We start from the raw sequence: 20,267 nt of genomic DNA on the forward strand, positions 1-20,267 counted from the left end.
TGCAATGGGTGCAGCAGATTTATTTTGGTCACTTTTGTGTCCCCATGTAGAGAACAATAAAGCAAACCACTGCAGGGGTTACATGTCTCCATGTGTGCAATGTATATACGCGAGTGATGAGGTCGACAAAAGTGCAAAAGCAGCACTTAGCCTGCAACCAACTTACCAAACAATACCTTACCCTGATTTTAAACCTTTTATTACCTGTTTCATCAATGTAACTAGCAACAAAGATGGTCAGATAATATCAACAATAAACTCTTTTTGTAAGTCAACCTGCTATGGGTTCCAAAATCCCTTTCAGGAAAGACCGTTGAGAGGAGGACGTCCTTTCACGACATAGCACATGATATGCATATAATACGCATGCGTACTTGCTTCTGCGAGAAGATCAGCCATTTTGCAATTTATACAACGAACATATGACTATGCCTCACATAGTTATCAAATGTGACGAATGTAGACAGATTCAGCCCAATAGTATGATGTGGCTGATGTGAATGCATTGCCACACAATAAATTTTAAAAGATGTTTGAATATCTGTGTGAAATTGATTTATACCATATAATTTGGGTGAGGTGAAATTTTGAAAATTCTTCAATAATATGTGAACAGTTTTAAACCTCTTACCATTCTTTTTGATTTTGGTAATTGTCCGTTATTATTGAAATACATCACCATTCCCTGTCCTCAGCACACATACACACAAACACGCATCAAAACAATTACTTAAGGACATGGTACAGCATGACATTTCAACCCAAGGGTGCTCGGGTGCCACAGTGGATAGCGCACTTGCCTTCTACCAAGGCGGCCCGGGTTCGATTTGATTCGATACAACATACATAACAAACATGAAGGTATATCCTTAGATGACCTAAGCTGTTAATAGGACGTTAAACAAAATAAAACCGAATCCGTATCATTGTTGTCAGGCCCGTTATGACTTCATCGTTATGGGCCGTGAAGCAATAAACAAACTGATTTTGATATGTATTGTGCAACATCTTCAATACTGCTTGCTATGCGTATTCAACATCCCAGGCAAACCCAAAATACTAAAATATGTACAAACGTACATGTATATTAGAACATTGTATTATATAAGAAGCATAGACTTAAGAGGGCCATCGACTTCTAAAGGATATTGGCCAACAGTTCGAAGAGGACATTGAAGAGACCAAAACGTATCTGCTGTCCCCATTACAACACCTGATATCTTTATCGTTTCCTATCTACATTCTTTCTAATGTAATTTTTCTTTCCTGTTTTATCTCTCCTAATATGACCATAGCTGGTGCGAGGATGTTGAACCCCAAACAAACAAGTAAACAAACGAACCCTACTTTTAAGAAGCACCATTAGCCAAATAATTTTTAAAGGTAAAATGTGAACGCTAATATATATTTCTTAAATATTCCTTATTATTATAACTAAAATTGCAATTAAAACCTTTGTGTTCTTGACATTTAAAAGATTTGTCTTGAAAACAATTTCTATGAAATGATACCAACAACTGTTTTTCTAACTTACTTTATTTCAAAATTTCACTTTAAAAACATTATTAAACTAAGATGAAACCTGATACATAACTTGAATTGGTCCCCAGAACAAATTTTGTCAAAATTCAATCAGCAGTTCTGGACAAGTAGTTATTTTAACTGAAAAGATGACAGATGGACGACAGCGTAATAAAAAACTAATGCATTGAAAAATGTGACACATCTGAACCATAAGTTAAAGGTTCCATAATCAATGACATTAAATTAGGAACTAAATTATCAATCTTTTTGAAAGACAGAGTAATTTGAAGTGAGTTTAATTTATGATGATCCAAGTTATCTGCAATTAAATATTAAGCTTTCCAATCTTGAATCAACCGTACATGAGTGTTGACATTGCTGACTGGTCTTCTACTTCTAAACTGTTGTATACCTGTTAAAGAGAGCATCATTTCATTATAAATATCAGCTGACGTTTTGACAGCAACAGGTTTAGGGGAAGAATAGGCATACGAGGCGACTTATGTGAATACCTCCTGCACTCTGGATCAATATTTGTTCTTCTTTTCTCATTTCCTTTCTGTTTCTTTTCGGGGGTGTATCCCCAGGCACTCATTTTCATATAATCTTGGCTTTTGTGAGAATATTCAATCAGAAATCAGTTTCAGAAGATTCTATACGGAGTTTGAGGATCATTATTATAATTTATTTAGGACAACACAGTGTCTACAGATGGTGGGTCCACTCAATAACTATTTCATACATCAAAACAAGGACATGGTACAGCATGACATTTCAAACCAAGGGTGGTCAGGTGCCACAGTGGATAACGCACTTTCAGGAAAATGGCCAGGAATAGATTCCCCAATTGTACGCTAAAATGTTATGTGGTAACTTTCCCGATCATGTTGATTTTTTTCAAGGTACTCTCGTTTTTTCTCCCACATTAAGACTGCCTTCACGCTAGCATCGAGGCCAACATGAGTGATTAATATATGTTAAAATTAGTTGTTTTATAACTGCTGTAAAATAATTAAAAGTTTAATGTTTTTCATACATTCCAACCCCTAGCTCACAGAATGGCATCACAAATGGCCAGTCATCCACGTGCCTAAAAAAACGCTGCCAAAACATTAAGAGCCTGAAGAATTGCAATGAGTTAAGTAGATCAGTTCGGGTCTTTTTTTTATGTCTACACCAAAAGAGACACAGAACAAAATCTCTATTCTGCTGAGGTTCCCGTATTAGTCAACTTAAACAACTATACAGTTGGATATAGCTTAGCCATTTTTAAACTAGAATTTTGTTTTGCGAACAAAAACATATGTCTCCCCTTTTTAGCCAATAGAAAAACTCCGGTATAAAAAATTAACAAGGGGCCATATCGCTTTTTATAGTGGGGCACAAGACCCGATTTTATAATTTGACACTCCTACTTACCAAGATACATTAAAACTTTAGCAAGTTTGGTCAACGTAGGTGAAACGAGAACACTGACAGGTCAGTAAGGGCTTGTCTTGTGGCAATATATCCCCCATAATCATCAAAAAGCAATCTGCCCCTATAGCTGAGATTGACGTTTGACATTTGGACTTAAAAAAAAAATCGCAAGGAAGCAAAATATACATTTTACATGTACTATGATGTGAGTCTTGTTTCCTTCCACTTCCATATTTGCTGGGCTAACAGAAATGTAAATACCGGTGCAATACTCATTTGTTAGCTTTGATTTGTTTTATTTCACCTTAAATACCTCCTCCATCAAGAGCCACGGTCAAAGTAAGAGATCCACTTTGTCTTTGACCATTGGACCCAAATGACCTTGACCTTTAACCCAGTGACCCTGATCTTTAGTCAGTTGACTCATTCTTCAATTCCGACCAACTTTGCTTCATTATATCACAACAAAATGTTCATCAGTGAGAAATAAAAAACTTGACCTTGACCTTGAACTTTGGAGCCCGTAACATTGACCTTTGGTCAGTTGACTCAGTGTTAAGTTCTGAACAACTTTGCTTCATAATAACATATAAAAAATGTTCATCAGTAAAAAGATACAATATCTGACCTTGAAATTGATGCAGTGACCTTGACCTTAAGTCAGTTGACTCCTTGTTAAATTCCAACCAAGTTTGCTTCATAATGTCATAACAAAATGTTTATCAGTGAAAAAATAAAAATAAATGACCTTGACCTCTGACCAAGTGATCTTGACCAAATGACTCCTTGTTTAATTCTGACCAACATTGCTTCAAAGTGGCATAATAAAATGTTCCCCAGTGAAAAGATACTGAATTTGACCTTAACCTTTAAACAAGTGACCTTAACCTTTGGTCAAATGACTCCTTGTTTAATTCTGACCAACATTGCTTCAAAGTGTCATAACAAAATGTTCATCACTGAAAAGGTACAAAATTTGACCTCGACCTTTGACCAAGTGACCTTTGACCTTTGGTCAAATGACTCCTTGTTTAATTCTGACCAACTTTGCTTCAAAGTGTCAAAACGAAATGTTCACCAGTGAAAAGATACAAAAAGTAACCTTCACCTTTGACCCAGTGACCTTGACCTCTGGTTAACCAACTCCTTGTTTAATTCTGACCAACTTTGCTTCAAAGTGTCATAACAAAATGTTCCCCAGTGAAAAGATACTGAGTTTGACCTTTACCTTTGACCATGTGACCTTGACCTTAAGTCAGTTGACTCTTTATTAAATTCCAACCAACTTTGCTTCATAATGTCATAACAAAATGTTCATCAGGGAAAAGATACAAAATTTGACCTTGACCTTTGACCCAGTTACCTTGACCTTTGGTCAGTTGATACCTTGTTTGATTGTGACGGACGGACGGATGAATTAGTATAGGGCACCCGCAACTTCGATGCGGGGCCCTAATAACATTGAAGTTATGCGGTGGACAAACTTCGGTACTAAAAATAAACAAAGGGCCATAACCTGTATATAGTGACGCACGACCTAATTCCAGTGCACTGCACACCTTCTGTAAGCGATGCAGGTATACTTCAAGTTTGATTAAGATATCTTTAATGGTTTAGAACATATGCCATGGACAAACTTCGGTATTAAAAATAAACAAAGGGCCATAACTCTGTATATAGTGGGGCATAAAATCTGATTTTAGTGCGAGAAATTCCACCTTCCTATGATACATCAATATGGTAAGTATGGTCAACGTAGGTGAAATAACATAGAATTTATGCTCTGGATAAACTTCGGTATTAAAATTAAACAAAGGGTCATAACTCTGTATTTAGTGAGTGGGGCACGAGACCTAGTTCCAGTGCACTGCACACCTTCTGTGGGTGATGCAGGTATACTTCAAGTCTGATTAAGAATAAGAATAAGAAAAAGAAGAAGAAGAAAAAGAAGAACCAGTACTAATACAATATGTCTCCCTTCATTCGAAGGGGATACATAATAATAATATAATCTGAATCTTATAGGAGGGAGATTGGCTTATTACAGCAGGACAATTTAAAACAGCACATGTTAACATCCCTACTGAACTGCAATATATACACACGGGTGGGCTTATTAACAGACATGGGCTAACTGCCAGATAAGTACAGTAAAATCTTACAATTATGCAGAGGAAGAAGAATGCCTGTGATTCTACAGGAGTGATAGACTTTGCATGACATGAGTCTATACCAAATACTTACTAAAGACAGGCTTATATCATCACTGAAGTCTAGATGTGACCATTTCTTCAAGACTTTGTGGAATGTCAAAATTGCCTGTAATATATGATAAAACATCTCTGTAACTCTTTCCTTTTTCTCTCTGAAAATGTTGAAATATTCTATTTCAGGTAACTACATGTATGGAGCTATTTTCACAACAAATGTCTCTTAGCAGGTATGTGCATTTTTCTTCTATATACATGTATTTCATCTGTTTGACATGTACGTAATAACTTGTTTAATTTGGGCACCTATGTTATTTACTCATGTACTTTTTGAGGCTGAAAATTTGAAAATTGAAGCTTTTACTCCTATATTTGGCGCAACAAAAAATATGAAAAAAAACTATGACCAGTAATGCGCCGAAAATGGATCTTTGAAAATGAAAGACAAACTGCTTGATATCATTTTTTAAATATATTTAGTAGTATTTTATTAATTTGTTCATTATCAGCGAGTTCATATTTCTTGTTAAGAACAATGATATTAAAAACCAAGAAGAAACTGCGAAAAATGTGTATTGTGTTGTTTCTTTTCTTTGAAATATCTGATCGCACAGCACTCACACGTCTTTTAATTCTTTGAAATATCTTATCGCACAGCACACGCGTGTTTTCTTTGAAATATCTGATCGCACAGCACACGCGTGTTTTCTTTGAAATATCTGATCACACACGCGTGTGCGCATATCGGCATACATAAATTTATTTTAGCTATATTTACATAAAACATTTACTTGCTTACAAAAACATGTTAAAGTAATTTGATGTGTAGCAACAGTTGGTGCATATATATCTCCTGATGAAAGAAATAATTAGACACCTTTTAATGACCATAATAACAATCATTGAGAGGTTAAGGGTTCATCACGGCGGCTTGGGTGTCATCACTTACCACAGTTCACAACACCGACCAATCAAATGTCACCTTGTGCATTCTGATTGGCTAGCCAAATATTGAGGTCACTGAGCTAAGTGTCCTTTGTTTATTTAAATATCATTACCAACTGACACAAGACACTTTTTCTCTGCCTCCACTACTGACTACCTCCACTACCTCCACTACCACAGCTCGACTACCAATCTATAGGATGGGAAAGAAGTACAGCTCCTGGACAGCACAAGAAAAGCTGGAAGTTATCGAATATGCAGAGAGGTTTGGTAACAAAGCTGTGGGACATCAGTTTAAATATCGACGAATCAACCTCTGGAATTGGCGAAAGCAGACAAACCAGCTAGTATTAATGCCAGCTATAAGAAGAGAGCCAACCGAGAGAGACAAGAAAGGCCCCCTGAGATGGAGCACGACTTATACCAGTGGATTTGCGACAGTAGAGAATAGGGACTTGGTGTGAGCAGCACAGAAATTAGACTCTGAGCATCTTGCCTGCTACAAACGAAATACCCATCCACAACATTCAAGGCGTCATTGAACTGGTGTTACCTGTTCATGAAACGACATCAACTCGGTGTCAGACGAGGGACCAGCATGGCCCAGCGACAGCCAGATGATTTTGAAGATAAACTGAACAAGTTCCAGAACTTCATCATGAAACTACGAGAGCAACACAACATTGATCATTCCAATGGCAACGCAGATCAGACTCCACTTACATTTGACCTCGACACGACCGTAACCCACAGCAACTCGTAAAATGTTGCAGTTCAAACCACTGGCAACAGATCTAGCTAGAAAGAACCGGTTTACAGTTATTCAATATGAACAAACATCTGTCCATTTCTTTTAAATCTTGCTGTATACTGCAAATCATATTTCAGTACTGTAAAAGTATGAGCCAGCATATCCCTCAAGAACATCACATGCAGGGTTTGCTATTGACCCATCATGGATTTGTTTTCGAGAAGGGCAGGTAACTTGTGCACAAATATACACAATTTATTCTATGTGGACATGCTACAATCATCCATGATTATATTGTTGCGGATTGAGTTTTACTGTCCAGTCATATCGGACTGGTAAAGTGGAAATTGGTGACAGTAAAATCATGATATACTGACGCAAATTTCGTAATACAGTTTAGTTATCCCCATTTTAATTCATATCAGGTAAAACCAACGAAGGAAACAATGATTTTAAGATATTTTTGAGTGTTTCCTTCAACATTTCTCTGCCGTTGATTGGTGACGTTGTGAATATTCAAAGTCAGGCAGATCAAATCACATTGACCTTTTGGGGTCACCCTTTTATTCGTGTCATTATTAATAATTAATTTCATGATGTTTCACGGTCACTGACATCATTAACAATTGCCATTCCGTTTTCATATGTAAATAAGAAATTTTGAGGCAGATGGTATATCATTGTTATAGTGTTGCAAATTATTTAGGTTGACCAAGTAAATGTCTTGTTACATCTCAAATGAATTAGAAATATAATTTTAAGGTTAGACAGATTATTGTTTATTAATATCGATTTCATATTTTTGCATCAATCAATCTGATTTGAATTAAATTAAATCCTTTGCTCTGTTTCTATGTGTTAGTCTACTGTAGGACCTGGAAATACTGCACCTTGGTCACATTCTGACATTCAGTTCACCAGAAGACAACCCATGATTCTGAGGTACCATATCCTACGGAGGAGTGCATCACAGATAAATGTAATGAAGAATTTTATCAGAATAAGATTGCATAAAGAAATTGCAATTTTGAAGCCATATGAAATGTACCTGTTGTGACTCATCATATATATTGGCTTTCCCCGCCATTGCTCTGTGGCCTGGTACAGTAAGACAGTTACAGGGGATTGCCTCTATCTGAAAAACAAAGTGCTACATTGAGAAGGAAGCCAGGTTTCAAAGTTTCACCTTTTCTTAATTGAAGAAAATATGTGTGTTGCATAAATTGAGCTGGACAAGGTTTTTTTTCACACACAAAAAAAAGATAAAACAATGATGAAATAACGAGGCAATCCATAGTCCCCCACCAGTAATAATTTGTATATTTAACAAACAGTACACTTATGTCAGGATGTACCCACTGATAGGAAAGTATCCTGATACATATTTACAACATTCAAGACATAATTGTTTTGTTAAAGGTAAGGTCAAAGCATGGGTCACAGTGAGGTCATAGTGGCCTACTGCTAGCACTCAACCATCCCAAGATGTCCTTGTACACCAAATCTGGTTACTCCAGGTGAAATAGTATAGAAGATATGCCCCAGACAAACTTTTTCAAAAGTAAAGGTCAAAAGTCAATTCAAAGGTCATAGTTTATATCTTCTTCTTGCACTCTGCCATCCCAAGATGTCCTTGTACACCAAATCTGGTCACTCAAGGTGAAACCGTATATAGAAGATATGTTCTGGACAGAAGGACGGACAGAGTGCAAACCTATAGTTCCCCCTGGTAACTGGTGAGGGACTAATTCAACTACCTTAACGTAAGAACCAAAATGATTTGAACAAATTTCTTGAAAAATATCTGACCTTTGCATTTTTTCCAAAGATCAAGGTCTGATTCATCGAGATTGATAGAAATGTATAAATTTCAAAAAAGTCAAAAATTTAATATAAGTATATACATATACCAATTGACTTCAGTCATTGGGCATAAGCTGATGAAAATAGATCATTACACCAGTTAACGTACTTATCCAGAAATAAGCTCATTCATATCCATTGAATCTCAGCAGAAATACAAACTAAAGTCATTTCATTGTCTTGTAATAAGGAAACCTCCCTTCAATGAGTCGGAAATAACTTGTTAATTGGCAACTTGGGCTTGTTGTAGTATAAATAAGGAATTATACCTGTATCATCTGGATAAGGGTGCTTAACAGGGGATCACAAATCTTGGTATCTGGTGGTAGGGCTGGTTTGGATGTGACTGAAAAACATGAAACTACCTGTTACTGGCGAGGAATCATTCAGGCCTCACACTAGTAAATCAGCCAATCAGCAAGTGTTTCATACGATTGTAATCCCTATCTTAAACAAAAATTGGTTAAACACAATGTCTCTGTGTTATTTAAATATGTACTTTTTGACAGATTTTTCCTTTAATGAAATCTACAGATATCCAACTTTCGAAAAAGGTGGTTTTAGTAGATCTGAATATGTGATGGCAGATTGATACGGGGTCAAAAGGTAGGAGGTGTTCCCATTCCGCTTCACCGGTTTGGCTTGTAAACTTGCAGTTGTCAAAAGTAGCAACCTGTAGCGCTCTAAAATATCATTTAACCTGAAAAAATCCTTTTGAAGCCTTTGTCAGATATATATGTATCAATGAATTTAGACAGTTGTCACTATAGTGTTCAACTTCAAATATTAAAGCTATTAGCACAAATGTAATAACATATAGTAAATTAGTTGTGGGAGTCCTTTAGCAATTAAAGCTAAGCATTGGTCATCGATTCATCAATTGGTAATTTATTATTATTTGTACAATAATTATTTATGACTTTGATGGGATGACTGCTAATATTGGAAAGTCAAGTCCTACTGTTCTTATTTTCAGCAATTTATTTTTCTAAATCGTGATAAGTCTTTAAATGGTTAAATTAATAGAAGTAAATGATTATGCATTAACCAATCAAAATGCAATATGCTAATTAATCATGTACAGATTTTGATGAACATTGAACTCTAAAAATCAACACCTTTTCTTGTTTTTCACATCAGTTGATAATGATATACAACTTGGCAATGTAAAACTCAGAAATTAAAATGGCATTATTCCAATTTTCCGTATTTTAAAATCGTATAGGGGGAAATTGGCTATATTAGGAGAACAAAGCTAGACTATCTCAATGATTTGTACAGCTCTGTATATTGATTGAAGCAGAGATCTTCAGGATTTATATTTTGGTCAAGGACCATAGGAAATGTGAAAAGTTTATACCTGGTTTCGTGTTGAAGGTACTTTCATACAAAGGTTTCAGCTGGTGGTCTGGTATCTTATCAAGTTTCAGAGTCGTCAACAAAATCACCTTCTTCACCTTGCTGTTATAGAGAAATGACAAATAGATAAATCGTAATTAATACAATAATTATTAGGGCTACAACAATATTTTAATACCACATTGTGATGAACACATTTTATTTTTTAGCCTTAAAATATAGAAAGATATTGCCAAGTAGATGTATCATATATTGAATGACAGCAACGGAAAATGACGCTTGTTGTGTTTCTGAACAGTTCATTTACTCTGAAGGAAACTCCAGTTCTTTAGGGGATGCAATATCATTTGCTTCCTCAATGATCAGATTTGTGCTTGAATCTGCAGGTCTATTAATATACCAAAATCTGGTAGGGACTTTAGGTGATGGAAGTTCAATATGAAGATATTGAACATGGAGATAAAAAGATTGATGAAAATCAGAGCTCACCTTTCGATACACAGATCTATGATTTTGTTGGCCACATGTTGGCACTTGTCTGCCGGCACAATGGTGTTTATAATCACACAGGAATACTGCAAGGGAGATAACACAGTACAGCTACACTAATTTAAACAAGGTCACAAGCTCATATTAAATATAAATATCACAACTCTGTATTGCTGTAATAACAACACATGTCACCCTGGTAAAATACTAGGGGTCATTTTAACATCATAACATGCAAACTACAGTGTAAATTTACACATTGAACATATTTTTCTAATTACATTTAATCGGCCAGTGTTTACAGATTTCAAATTAAACTTCTTGCTGTGTATACTGACACTTAACAATCGGTGAATCGCATTTGATTTGATGCAGTATATATAGGATCTCAAAGATGTTCGAAGTTAAACATTCATGAGTTAATCATGTTTCAAATTTTTCTTGATGGTTCCGCAAAGATCGAAACATTGAAGTTCGCCTGTATATCAAAACATTGTTCTTTTTTAAATTGTCAAATTACAACGAATGTATCTCTATCTGCTGTAAATACAGGTGGCATAAACACATTATTTGATTTACTCTTAATATATTTAATACATTTGAAATTTTAAAGATCTTAAAACTATAGGTTGCTGGAAGACGGCGCCATCCCTAGCTATATAATTCAACTTCATTATAAGGTTTAAATTAAAGATTAGTTACTGTTAATTTAAAAAGCATTGTTATCATAAGAACTGTATGATATATAAACAAATAATTCCATTCTAATAGGTTTGATAAAATCCCTAACCGATGAACAGAGTTAACCAGCACCAAGTGGTAAATTCTTTGTGTGGTAGAAAATTGATCTACTTCCAAATGATTGTGTTTCAGGATTTACCTTGCCTCGACATGTACATAACCATAATTTTTATCTCTGCATAAATAAATTAAATGCGCTATCACAGAAAAAGTCAGACAAGTGATAGTTGCTAAACTAAATTGATGGTGTTTCTGGAAAAGTTCAGAACTTCTTCAACGCTGGAAATTAATAAAAATCCTTTATATCTGAAATAAATATAAGAAATATTATTGTCAAACAATGAAAGACCATGATTTTTAATTCTCCTCGACACTGTTAATCAGATGTTAAACTTGAATGTCTTCCAAATAATTGTTGCCATTTCCTGGTGCTTCTCCGTGACGTCATGATCACCTTGTCGTCATTCAAATGGGTACCATTTTACATTCAGTTTACAAATTATGTACATGAATAGTTTGACGATATTCAAATATTAATGTGTAAATCATGCATATACAGTAATATTTAAGTGATTTTTTTTATTTGTGGTAACATAATCTGACCTTCAATCTTGAAAGCAATCACAAGTTAGCACTTTTAGCATAGAAGCAGTGAATAAAGTTTGAGCTCAATCAGCCCACAGAAACAAAATTGGTTTCGTTTTTATTGAAGGTTTGACCTTTTCATGATCTTTGGACCTGAAAAGCAATTCCAAGCAAGCCCCTTCCAGTACAGAAATATTGTACAAATTTGGAGTTAAATTGGTCCAAGGAAAGTCAAGTTACTTATCCATCACAAAACAAAACCAGACATTAAAACCTAGTTAGACTGGCCCTCGTCTCTATTGTATCATTTTTTTTAAAATAAACTCTAATGATTTTGATCACTGTGCTGTCTGAATCTTAAAATTCTCAAACAAGGGGGAGATAAGCTAGTAGTAAAATGCAGCTGGGAATATATTCCTCATAAAAAATTAGGGTCTGGAAGCTAGTCCACCCTACAGTCAACGATGTCTCAGATATACCTTGAATGTACAAATAGTATAAATAATTATGCTTGATATTTTGGACAGTAGCCTGGACATTACAATTTGGGTTTAAATTTTTCATATAAATTTCGTGTTTTTAACATGAATTTGCAAATTACTTTAATTAGTGTTAATTATACAGAAGCTCCTTTATAGCATGCAGAGTATTAATGGTTTAATGACATTAGATCCTCTACCAAAGCATTGTTGTAAGCAAATAGGACAGTTTCATAATCATGCACCAAGCAATTTTACATGCATGCTATGTACACTGTATAACTCAAAACATTTGTAGATGCATATAACTTCTTTCTTGCCTTTTTCACATTTACAAACTCTTTGATAGATACTAACTTTCAAAGTCATTGAACTTGGATAAGTACTCATAAGTTTAAGACTATTAGACTAATGTTAAAAAGCAAAGTTTAAAATAGTCTCAAGAAAACTTGTGAATATTGAATTTAATGTCATGTAAGGGAGATAACTCCACAGAAAATTTTGAGTTATACAGTACTTATGGTTCATACTGATGTCAGGAACTAAGTGACAGATTATATTACATAATGATAGCTCAATAAAGCCATGCAATACAAGAATCCTACAATTTCTTGTCACCATCACCAAACATCTAACTGATCACCCAAGCAAACATACCTATGTATAAGCTAGATGCGGGAACTGTATAGCTCTAGGCAACTGATCAAATTGATTTTACAGTTTATTTAGAAATTTAAGATATTTCATTTTGAAAATTTACATTATCGAACCATGACCATTTCAAAATGAAATATTTATAATTTCAAAATAAAAATAAAATGTCAGACTATAGAGCTACATGGTTTCCGCAGCTATGCATGTGTATATAAGCATGCATCAGAATTCCCTCTCTAAACTGCTTCTGTTTAATTTAATCTTAATTTCATTTAATATATTTTTTTGTTTGTAGATACTTAATTGCACAATTTTGTAAGAAACCAACAATTCAAAATCCAAGTAAATTTTTAATATGTTGTTTCCAAGATAAATGTTTCTGGGACAAAAGTCATGTGATTTGGTTTTCACATGTTACATTTGGAGGACATGTTGCTTTCCTGTATGATGGTAAATCAGTAGTGAGCCAGCTTCGTCAAAGTGAAAAATTAGTAAATGGATAGAAAAGGCTGAAATTTCACATCTGTCATTTAAGGGAGACCTGCTGACTTGCATGTGCTTATCAGACATACAGACGGGACTGCACACCAGTGTTTCTTAGTAACAGATTTCAGATAATCATTGTTTACTGGAAAAAACAATAACCAAAGGGTCAACAAAACCATAATTTGAACTCAAACTTGAAAAAGTAAAAGATAAATAAGACCAGGTGTTCCAGAAGGGTAAGCGTCTTCTACTTCATCAATGACACCATGTAAATCTAAGTCGATCCAAGTAGTGTCATGTTCTCACATTGTCAACTTGGGTATAGTGACAACAAAACCACAAAGCACTTGCTCCCATCATGTGAAATGCATAATATCTAAAACCCAGTAGCTAGAATCCAGATAGAAACAGTTTGTTGAAAACAATTTACACACTTAGTGGTTGCGTTCACCGGCAAAATTTTCACCACAGAACAAATATTTGTGATTAATTTTAAACAGATAAGCAGCAGAGAGATTATTAACTTATTAACAATCATAAAGAATGCTTAGATCTTACCTGTTCTGCTCGACAGCCTGTGTAAGGTGGAGACATATTGGTTGTATACAATGTTAAAACAAAGCGCTGCACTACTCTCAAATACAACATCTGCATACTTAACTGTACTCTTACAGAAATTCCTAATGCTGCTATTTTTGGCATGTTTTTAGACTACACATGGACCAATTTTCAGAATTAAAGTAGCATACTAAGTTTCAATACACTGCTTTTGGTCAATTCTGTCTTGGTGTAAATAAAGGTATTTTTCAAAACATCAAATTTACTACTGGAAAATATTTTGAAAATTATCTCTGTAAATTTATTTTATATTATTAATATAGGATGGTTTGTGGTGCAGTGGATATGGCATTTGTCTCTCACGAATATGTCAAGGGTTTGTTTCCACACAACTCCGTAAATTACTGTCAAATAACAGTGGTTATCAAACACCTCCAAGCTTTCATGTACCTTCCCATGAAGTTAAAAATTAATCTGTTGAACATTCCTCGAGATATCGAGCAGACACGGTTTCAGCAATTGATTAAAGGGGCATAACTCACCTACAGTCCGATTATGGTGGTTAACGAATTTGTCAGAGCTCTCACAGTAATTAAACGTCTTATGAAGGTTGATGTTAATCTGTTGAAAATTACTTGAGATATCATGTAGACAGTGTGCACACATCTACCTGCTCACTCACGTGATAAGATTATACATCCCTTCTTTCGACGGGCGTACTAAAAGTCTTTATTTTTAGCATACATGGCATTCATCATTTATCTAAGATTATATGTTTTCCTGGTAAAAAGTTTTAATCACATACTCATAAATTTTTATTAACTCAACATAAACAGAAAGTGGAGAAAAAAATACTGTAGAATATTGGTCCATGAGTGAAAACTTCAAGCATCAATCACCATAGGAACAGGTAGTGCATATACATTAATGTATACACGAATGGGAAAAAGCATTTAACTAAAAATAGTATACCTAATAAAGAGTTACCTACATGATATTAAGCACTTACATTACATACATATTCTAATAACTACCTATATTTTATGTGGAAATTAATGCCATGATCTAGAGAGTTCTATCTAACCTAATTTTCTAACCTCATTCAAAAAGTGAAACATCCAATGAAACTATAAACATATGACAGAAGATTATTTATTTGTACTATTCTGTACCAGTTTCCTTCTAAAAGACCCAACCTATACATGATCGATTAATAAGTCCAATAATTTTGTGTTAATTCCATCATTTATTAAACTACTGCAAGAAAGTGTTGCTATTTTAGACAAGAGGTCCTAAATCCGAAAGTAGAGATGCTACAAATTTTTTAACATGAGATTAAATGATCAATATTATCATGACAAAACTGATAAATTATCTAACGAACATACTGTACAGTGTCTGTTGGTTGACGTTACATGTGTCAGAGGTTTCATTTGTAGCTGGTCAAAATACCCTCCATCCTACCAGAGATAATTCACCAGACACTTTCATGTAAAATTTAGAAGAATGGTAAGGAGGTTTTATGAAGTTTACTGTTACTAGCCGCCTACTTTGTGTTGAATACACACAAACTGAAATTTCATTGAAACCCCTGATGTGTATTATAAAACATTCAGCTGTAAAATATCTAAAGCTTCGTTAAACTCGAACAAGGATCTAAAAACAAAGGAAAAGGGTTTTACAGACTATTTTGTGTAACAGTTAAACATTTCCATATTTGATTAACTCATTCACCCCTGAAGTTTCATAATGAAATATCCCAACCGTTGAATTGGAAGAGTTCAAATGTGTCTCCAGGGGTGAATGAGTTAATGCATCTCTTCTTTTCTCATGGATCTCAGTATAACATAGTTTTAAAATATCTATTCTGAAGTTTTTATCAAATATTCTTTGGAACACCACCTACCCCACCCCATCCAACAATATTTCTTCAACTCTTTTCCAGAGAAATTGATATAGGGTTCATTAACACAGATTTCTGACATTTTCAAAAACGGTTCATCAGTTTGCAAATCTGTAACATCAAAGTTGTACTTTTTGTCGCAACATAGCTTGACAAAGGGACCAGTCGGTCTTGAAACATTGTGACACCTTTGATACATACATTGTTTGTGTATAAAGTAAAACTTTGATATTACAGATTTCTCTTCAGTATTTTTTGGACACTTTTTTTATAATTTAGTGCTTTTCTGATATGCGTCATAAAATTTAGGGTTTTCAGTGCTAAAACTGTCAATTTGAGTCACTTTTAGGTGAACCCTTCAAATTCATGGCATTTTTAAGGCTTTATGGATCTTCTTCTAACACTTCATCAGAAAACATTTTCTTAATTAAGTTGTAGTTGCATAAAATATTCTTTCATAACCACAGCTAATATAAATTTGCATTATAAACATGATTTACCTCCTCATTATAAAAAGTTCTTTTTACACAACCAATAAAATTTTCTTTGTGACATTTTGATGACTAGTACGATATGTACACTGACACTGACTGTATATATACTTACAGCGCAGCTGAAATCGACATCAATTTTGTGGACAACTCGTACACATTTAACACCTTTGTGTGCATACGTTTCACTGGTCATTTGTCTGATGAAGGTGTCAGTGTACATATCGAACTAGTCATTCAAACGTCACATAGAAAATTGTATTGGTTGTGTAAAAAGAACTTTTCATAATCCATACTTACCAACCTGAAGAAAATGTACAGAAATTTACCTCCTCATATTTGCACTGTAGAACCTGTAGGGGCTGAAAGTGCTGCTCCTTAACCCCAGGGGCTTCTGACCTCTCACACAAGGGGGTACAACCACTCATCTGTGGAACGGGAAGAACTTCATATTCTACTCGCATATTGAGGCCAAGCAGGGCTCGACTGTTAAAGGGAGATAAGTCAAGGATACAACATAAATGACATATATTGATAACTACTATTAATGAATATCACATTGTGAAATAATCCATATATATGTGTTGAACTTTGTAACCAATCTCTGATCAATATAAGCTATGAATTAATTATTATCTAAACTATATGTACTCCACAACCCTGTTGCAATATTGTCATATATTTATTTGTGGGAATCCCAATCTTGCTTGCCAACACATGCAGAGTGGGTGAGTCACAATATCACCAGAACCCTAGCCTGTGGCGATATCACCGTAAGTGCACTGGAACATTCCAGCTATATCACCACAAGTGCACCAGAACATTCTGGTGACATTCTGGTGATTTCGCCACAAAGGCACCAGGACATTCTGGTGACATTCTGCCGATAACGGCGCAAACGCACCAGAACCTAGTGAGGCTTTTAGAGTATTGGAATGAGTATGCCACAACATCACCAGAGACCTAATTTGAATATGAAATCTGAACATGCGGCGATATCGCAGCAATAGTGTGCCAGAGACTGAATATTTCTGTAATGGATCCTCTATTCTCCATGGGTAGCATTCACTTTCACTCTCTGCACCTGTGGTCATAGTATAAGGTGTCGCTTCTCTGTAATTTTCAAAGGACAGGAATTATCCTGTAGTGATTTGCCAAGTTTTTATAACCTGCGATCAATCAATTACATGTAGCTAGCTGCATGTTTTCAATTTTGCTTTAAAAATGATGCGTTCCAGGGGTGCAGAGAGTGAAAGTGAGCGTAACCCCTGGAGTTTCAAAGATGCATGAATGGCAGAGTCGAACAACAACCCTTTGAATAAGTTAAATTCTCTACTGCTGGATATGATGCCCAAAGACAATGATGATTGATTTATCAGGGATGAAATTGAACTCACAGGCAAACAAACTGAAAATTGTTTTGTTCCTTTTTTTTTTACAAATTAATAGTTTGCATAACACTTTATGATTATAAATTCTTAAAAAAAAACACGTGAAAATATGTAAAAGGCTGAAACTGTTCATATCTGCTCTATGATAAAAATGTCTTCATTCAATCTGTACAAATTGTTTACCTTCCAGCCACTGACACATCGCTATAACCAATCAAAACATTTTTCTTGAATTGCAGTTTGTCTGATGTTTCAGGCAACAGAAACTTTGTACTGCCACCTTTGAGCAGTCTCCTAGTCCCAATTTCAGGTGTCGCACGAGCACTGCTGAACATTTTAGATATCCAGCTGTAGATAAGCACTCATTCTGAAAATAAAGTCATATACATTTTTTTTTAAACATTTCTGGTTCTGTAAAAATTCTGAAACAAACAAGATATTTTTTTTTTTGAATTACATGCAAAACCTCAATATGTTGGATGATGGAGACTCCTGCTATAATCAACCTGCTTTCACCTTTGAATTAAGCTGAATAGGGGATTCAGCTTAATTCAAAGGTGAAAGCATATTAAATTTTGCTATATCTGGCCAAAAAAAACATGCCTGGTAATAAGCTTATCTGTATCTTTTTCAGGTAAGTAGAAATTATGAAACATATGAGCATCACTTCAGTGGAAGCTGAAAAAAGTAAGGAGTAGGATAAACTGTAGGAAAAAATGCTTCTCCAACAGAATTGTGAATGATTGGAATAACCTGACAAGCTTGGTAGTGACTGCAGGAAGTCTGAACATTTTTAAATCCAGACTGAATGACCACTGGAGAAACCTGCCTATTAAATTCACACCTGATTGTTATTAGCTCCAGAAAGATAAATAACTCATAGGTAAGCATACGTTATAATTTAGTGATACTGTATCGCTAATTTTAACAAATGCAACAATAATAGTTATTGGGGGTATTAATGAAACTTAACCGGCATAATGAAGTTATGAATATTCCACAAATCAATAATTGTAGTGTTTAGAGAACCGGCTTAAATACCCATAGAGAAGTAAGAGACGAGTATGATCAAACCGCATTCAAATTCAAATAGAGCGTGGAGACTTCTTGAATTCCAGAAGGTGTCGCTTACCCTAGTGTACATAGTGGATAGAAACGGACAATGGAAGGGTAGTAACATTATTTGCTATCTTCAACAGCCTTAACCTTGGAAAAATGAACATTAAAGTCACGTGCTTATCAGCAGTTAATGTTGCTGACAGCAGGTTAGTGAAATTGTTTCGCTACCAAACACGTCTGCATATATATCAGGAATTTTAACTGTACAAAAAATATAATAAACACACTAAGTTAGTGTGAACGAACTTTTAACTCTTAAAACTTGTCACCAACAAATATGCGCATACCATAAAGTATTGATGACAACAAGATATAGGACAGTCTCACAAGTCGAAGACTTACAACGATGGAAGAACAGTGCGAACAGTAAGATTCAATGATAAATAGACAAATCTCAGATCTTTAAGTAGTACAAAGGCAATAGACTTTATGTATAGTGTACATGTATTTGACAGATGAACCTACATCTATATGTATCTACATTAACTTGTTGTGTACCATATCAAATTCGTTTAGTTTTTCTGAAGTAAGATATTATATAGATGTAGATAAATGTTGCTTTTAGAGATGATTGCAAGAGATGATTGATAACCTGAAGTAAAGCTAGGGTTATATGCATGTTTACCTGTTTTAAAAAAGCACCTATCACTTCACGGCTGATCTCAATTATATGATCATGTACTAACCTATATAAACATTATGGGTATCATATAATCACGGGTACTAGCCTCGTCTGTCAATACACATTATATTATACACTGTATGTGTATCGACAGACGAGGATATAAGCTAGTACCTACTGAAACAGTATTTCATTCTGAAACCAATCAAACAGAACAAAGGACATTTGGCTATGAAAAATGTTATTGTTTTGTTTGTGACTGATATAGTAGATACCATTTGTTCTAGTAAACTCAACAGTTGGACTACAGTACTAGTAGTACTGTTTTGACAGTTACTTTGGAATAACGTTACTGCATCGTCAATATGAAGCGTTGATACTAATACCTACACAGTCACAACATTTCTCCCCTTCTGATAATGACGTTGGCATGTATTCACATTGGCTTACATGTTAAATGTTGTTGTTGTAACGTCATACGGCTAACTAATCGATCTTCTTATCATTAAATTTTAAGCCCTGTGTTTCGTATCCAGTGCCTCAATCAAAGTGAAAGTTGATTGTTATACTACATTTGATTGGGTTCAAGTTAGGATGTAATCACTATTTTGATTGGCTAATAGATTACACACCTCCTAAATGGTGCGTAGATATATTTTAAAGTAAATATGCCCATAT

At 34.8% G+C, this 20,267-nt stretch overlaps 1 protein-coding gene across 3 annotated transcripts; it reads right to left on the reverse strand.

The window, feature by feature from the left end:
* Window positions 1-1,531: 1,531 nt before the first annotated feature.
* Window positions 1,532-20,140, reverse strand: LOC110440489. 3 transcript variants are annotated; one of them, XM_021483600.1, is made up of 9 exons: window positions 20,040-20,140; window positions 18,032-18,215; window positions 16,787-16,943; window positions 10,561-10,646; window positions 10,073-10,173; window positions 8,982-9,058; window positions 7,898-7,984; window positions 5,188-5,262; window positions 1,532-1,936 (listed from the first exon to the last, which is right to left on the reverse strand). In XM_021483600.1, exons 2-9 carry the CDS (start codon window positions 18,181-18,183, stop codon window positions 1,877-1,879), a joined length of 795 nt encoding a protein of 264 aa, XP_021339275.1. In that variant the 5' UTR covers window positions 18,184-18,215; window positions 20,040-20,140; the 3' UTR covers window positions 1,532-1,876. The 3 variants fall into 3 exon arrangements, with proteins under 3 accessions (XP_021339275.1, XP_021339274.1, XP_021339276.1); XM_021483599.1 differs by having other exon boundaries at window positions 19,980-20,140; XM_021483601.1 differs by lacking the exon at window positions 20,040-20,140 and having other exon boundaries at window positions 16,787-16,885; window positions 18,032-18,119.
* Between the last annotated feature and the right edge of the window lie 127 nt (window positions 20,141-20,267).

The sequence above is a fragment of the Mizuhopecten yessoensis genome, unplaced genomic scaffold (genome assembly GCF_002113885.1).
Source record: "Mizuhopecten yessoensis strain PY_sf001 unplaced genomic scaffold, ASM211388v2 scaffold11183, whole genome shotgun sequence".
NCBI classification, from domain to species: domain Eukaryota; kingdom Metazoa; phylum Mollusca; class Bivalvia; order Pectinida; family Pectinidae; genus Mizuhopecten; species Mizuhopecten yessoensis.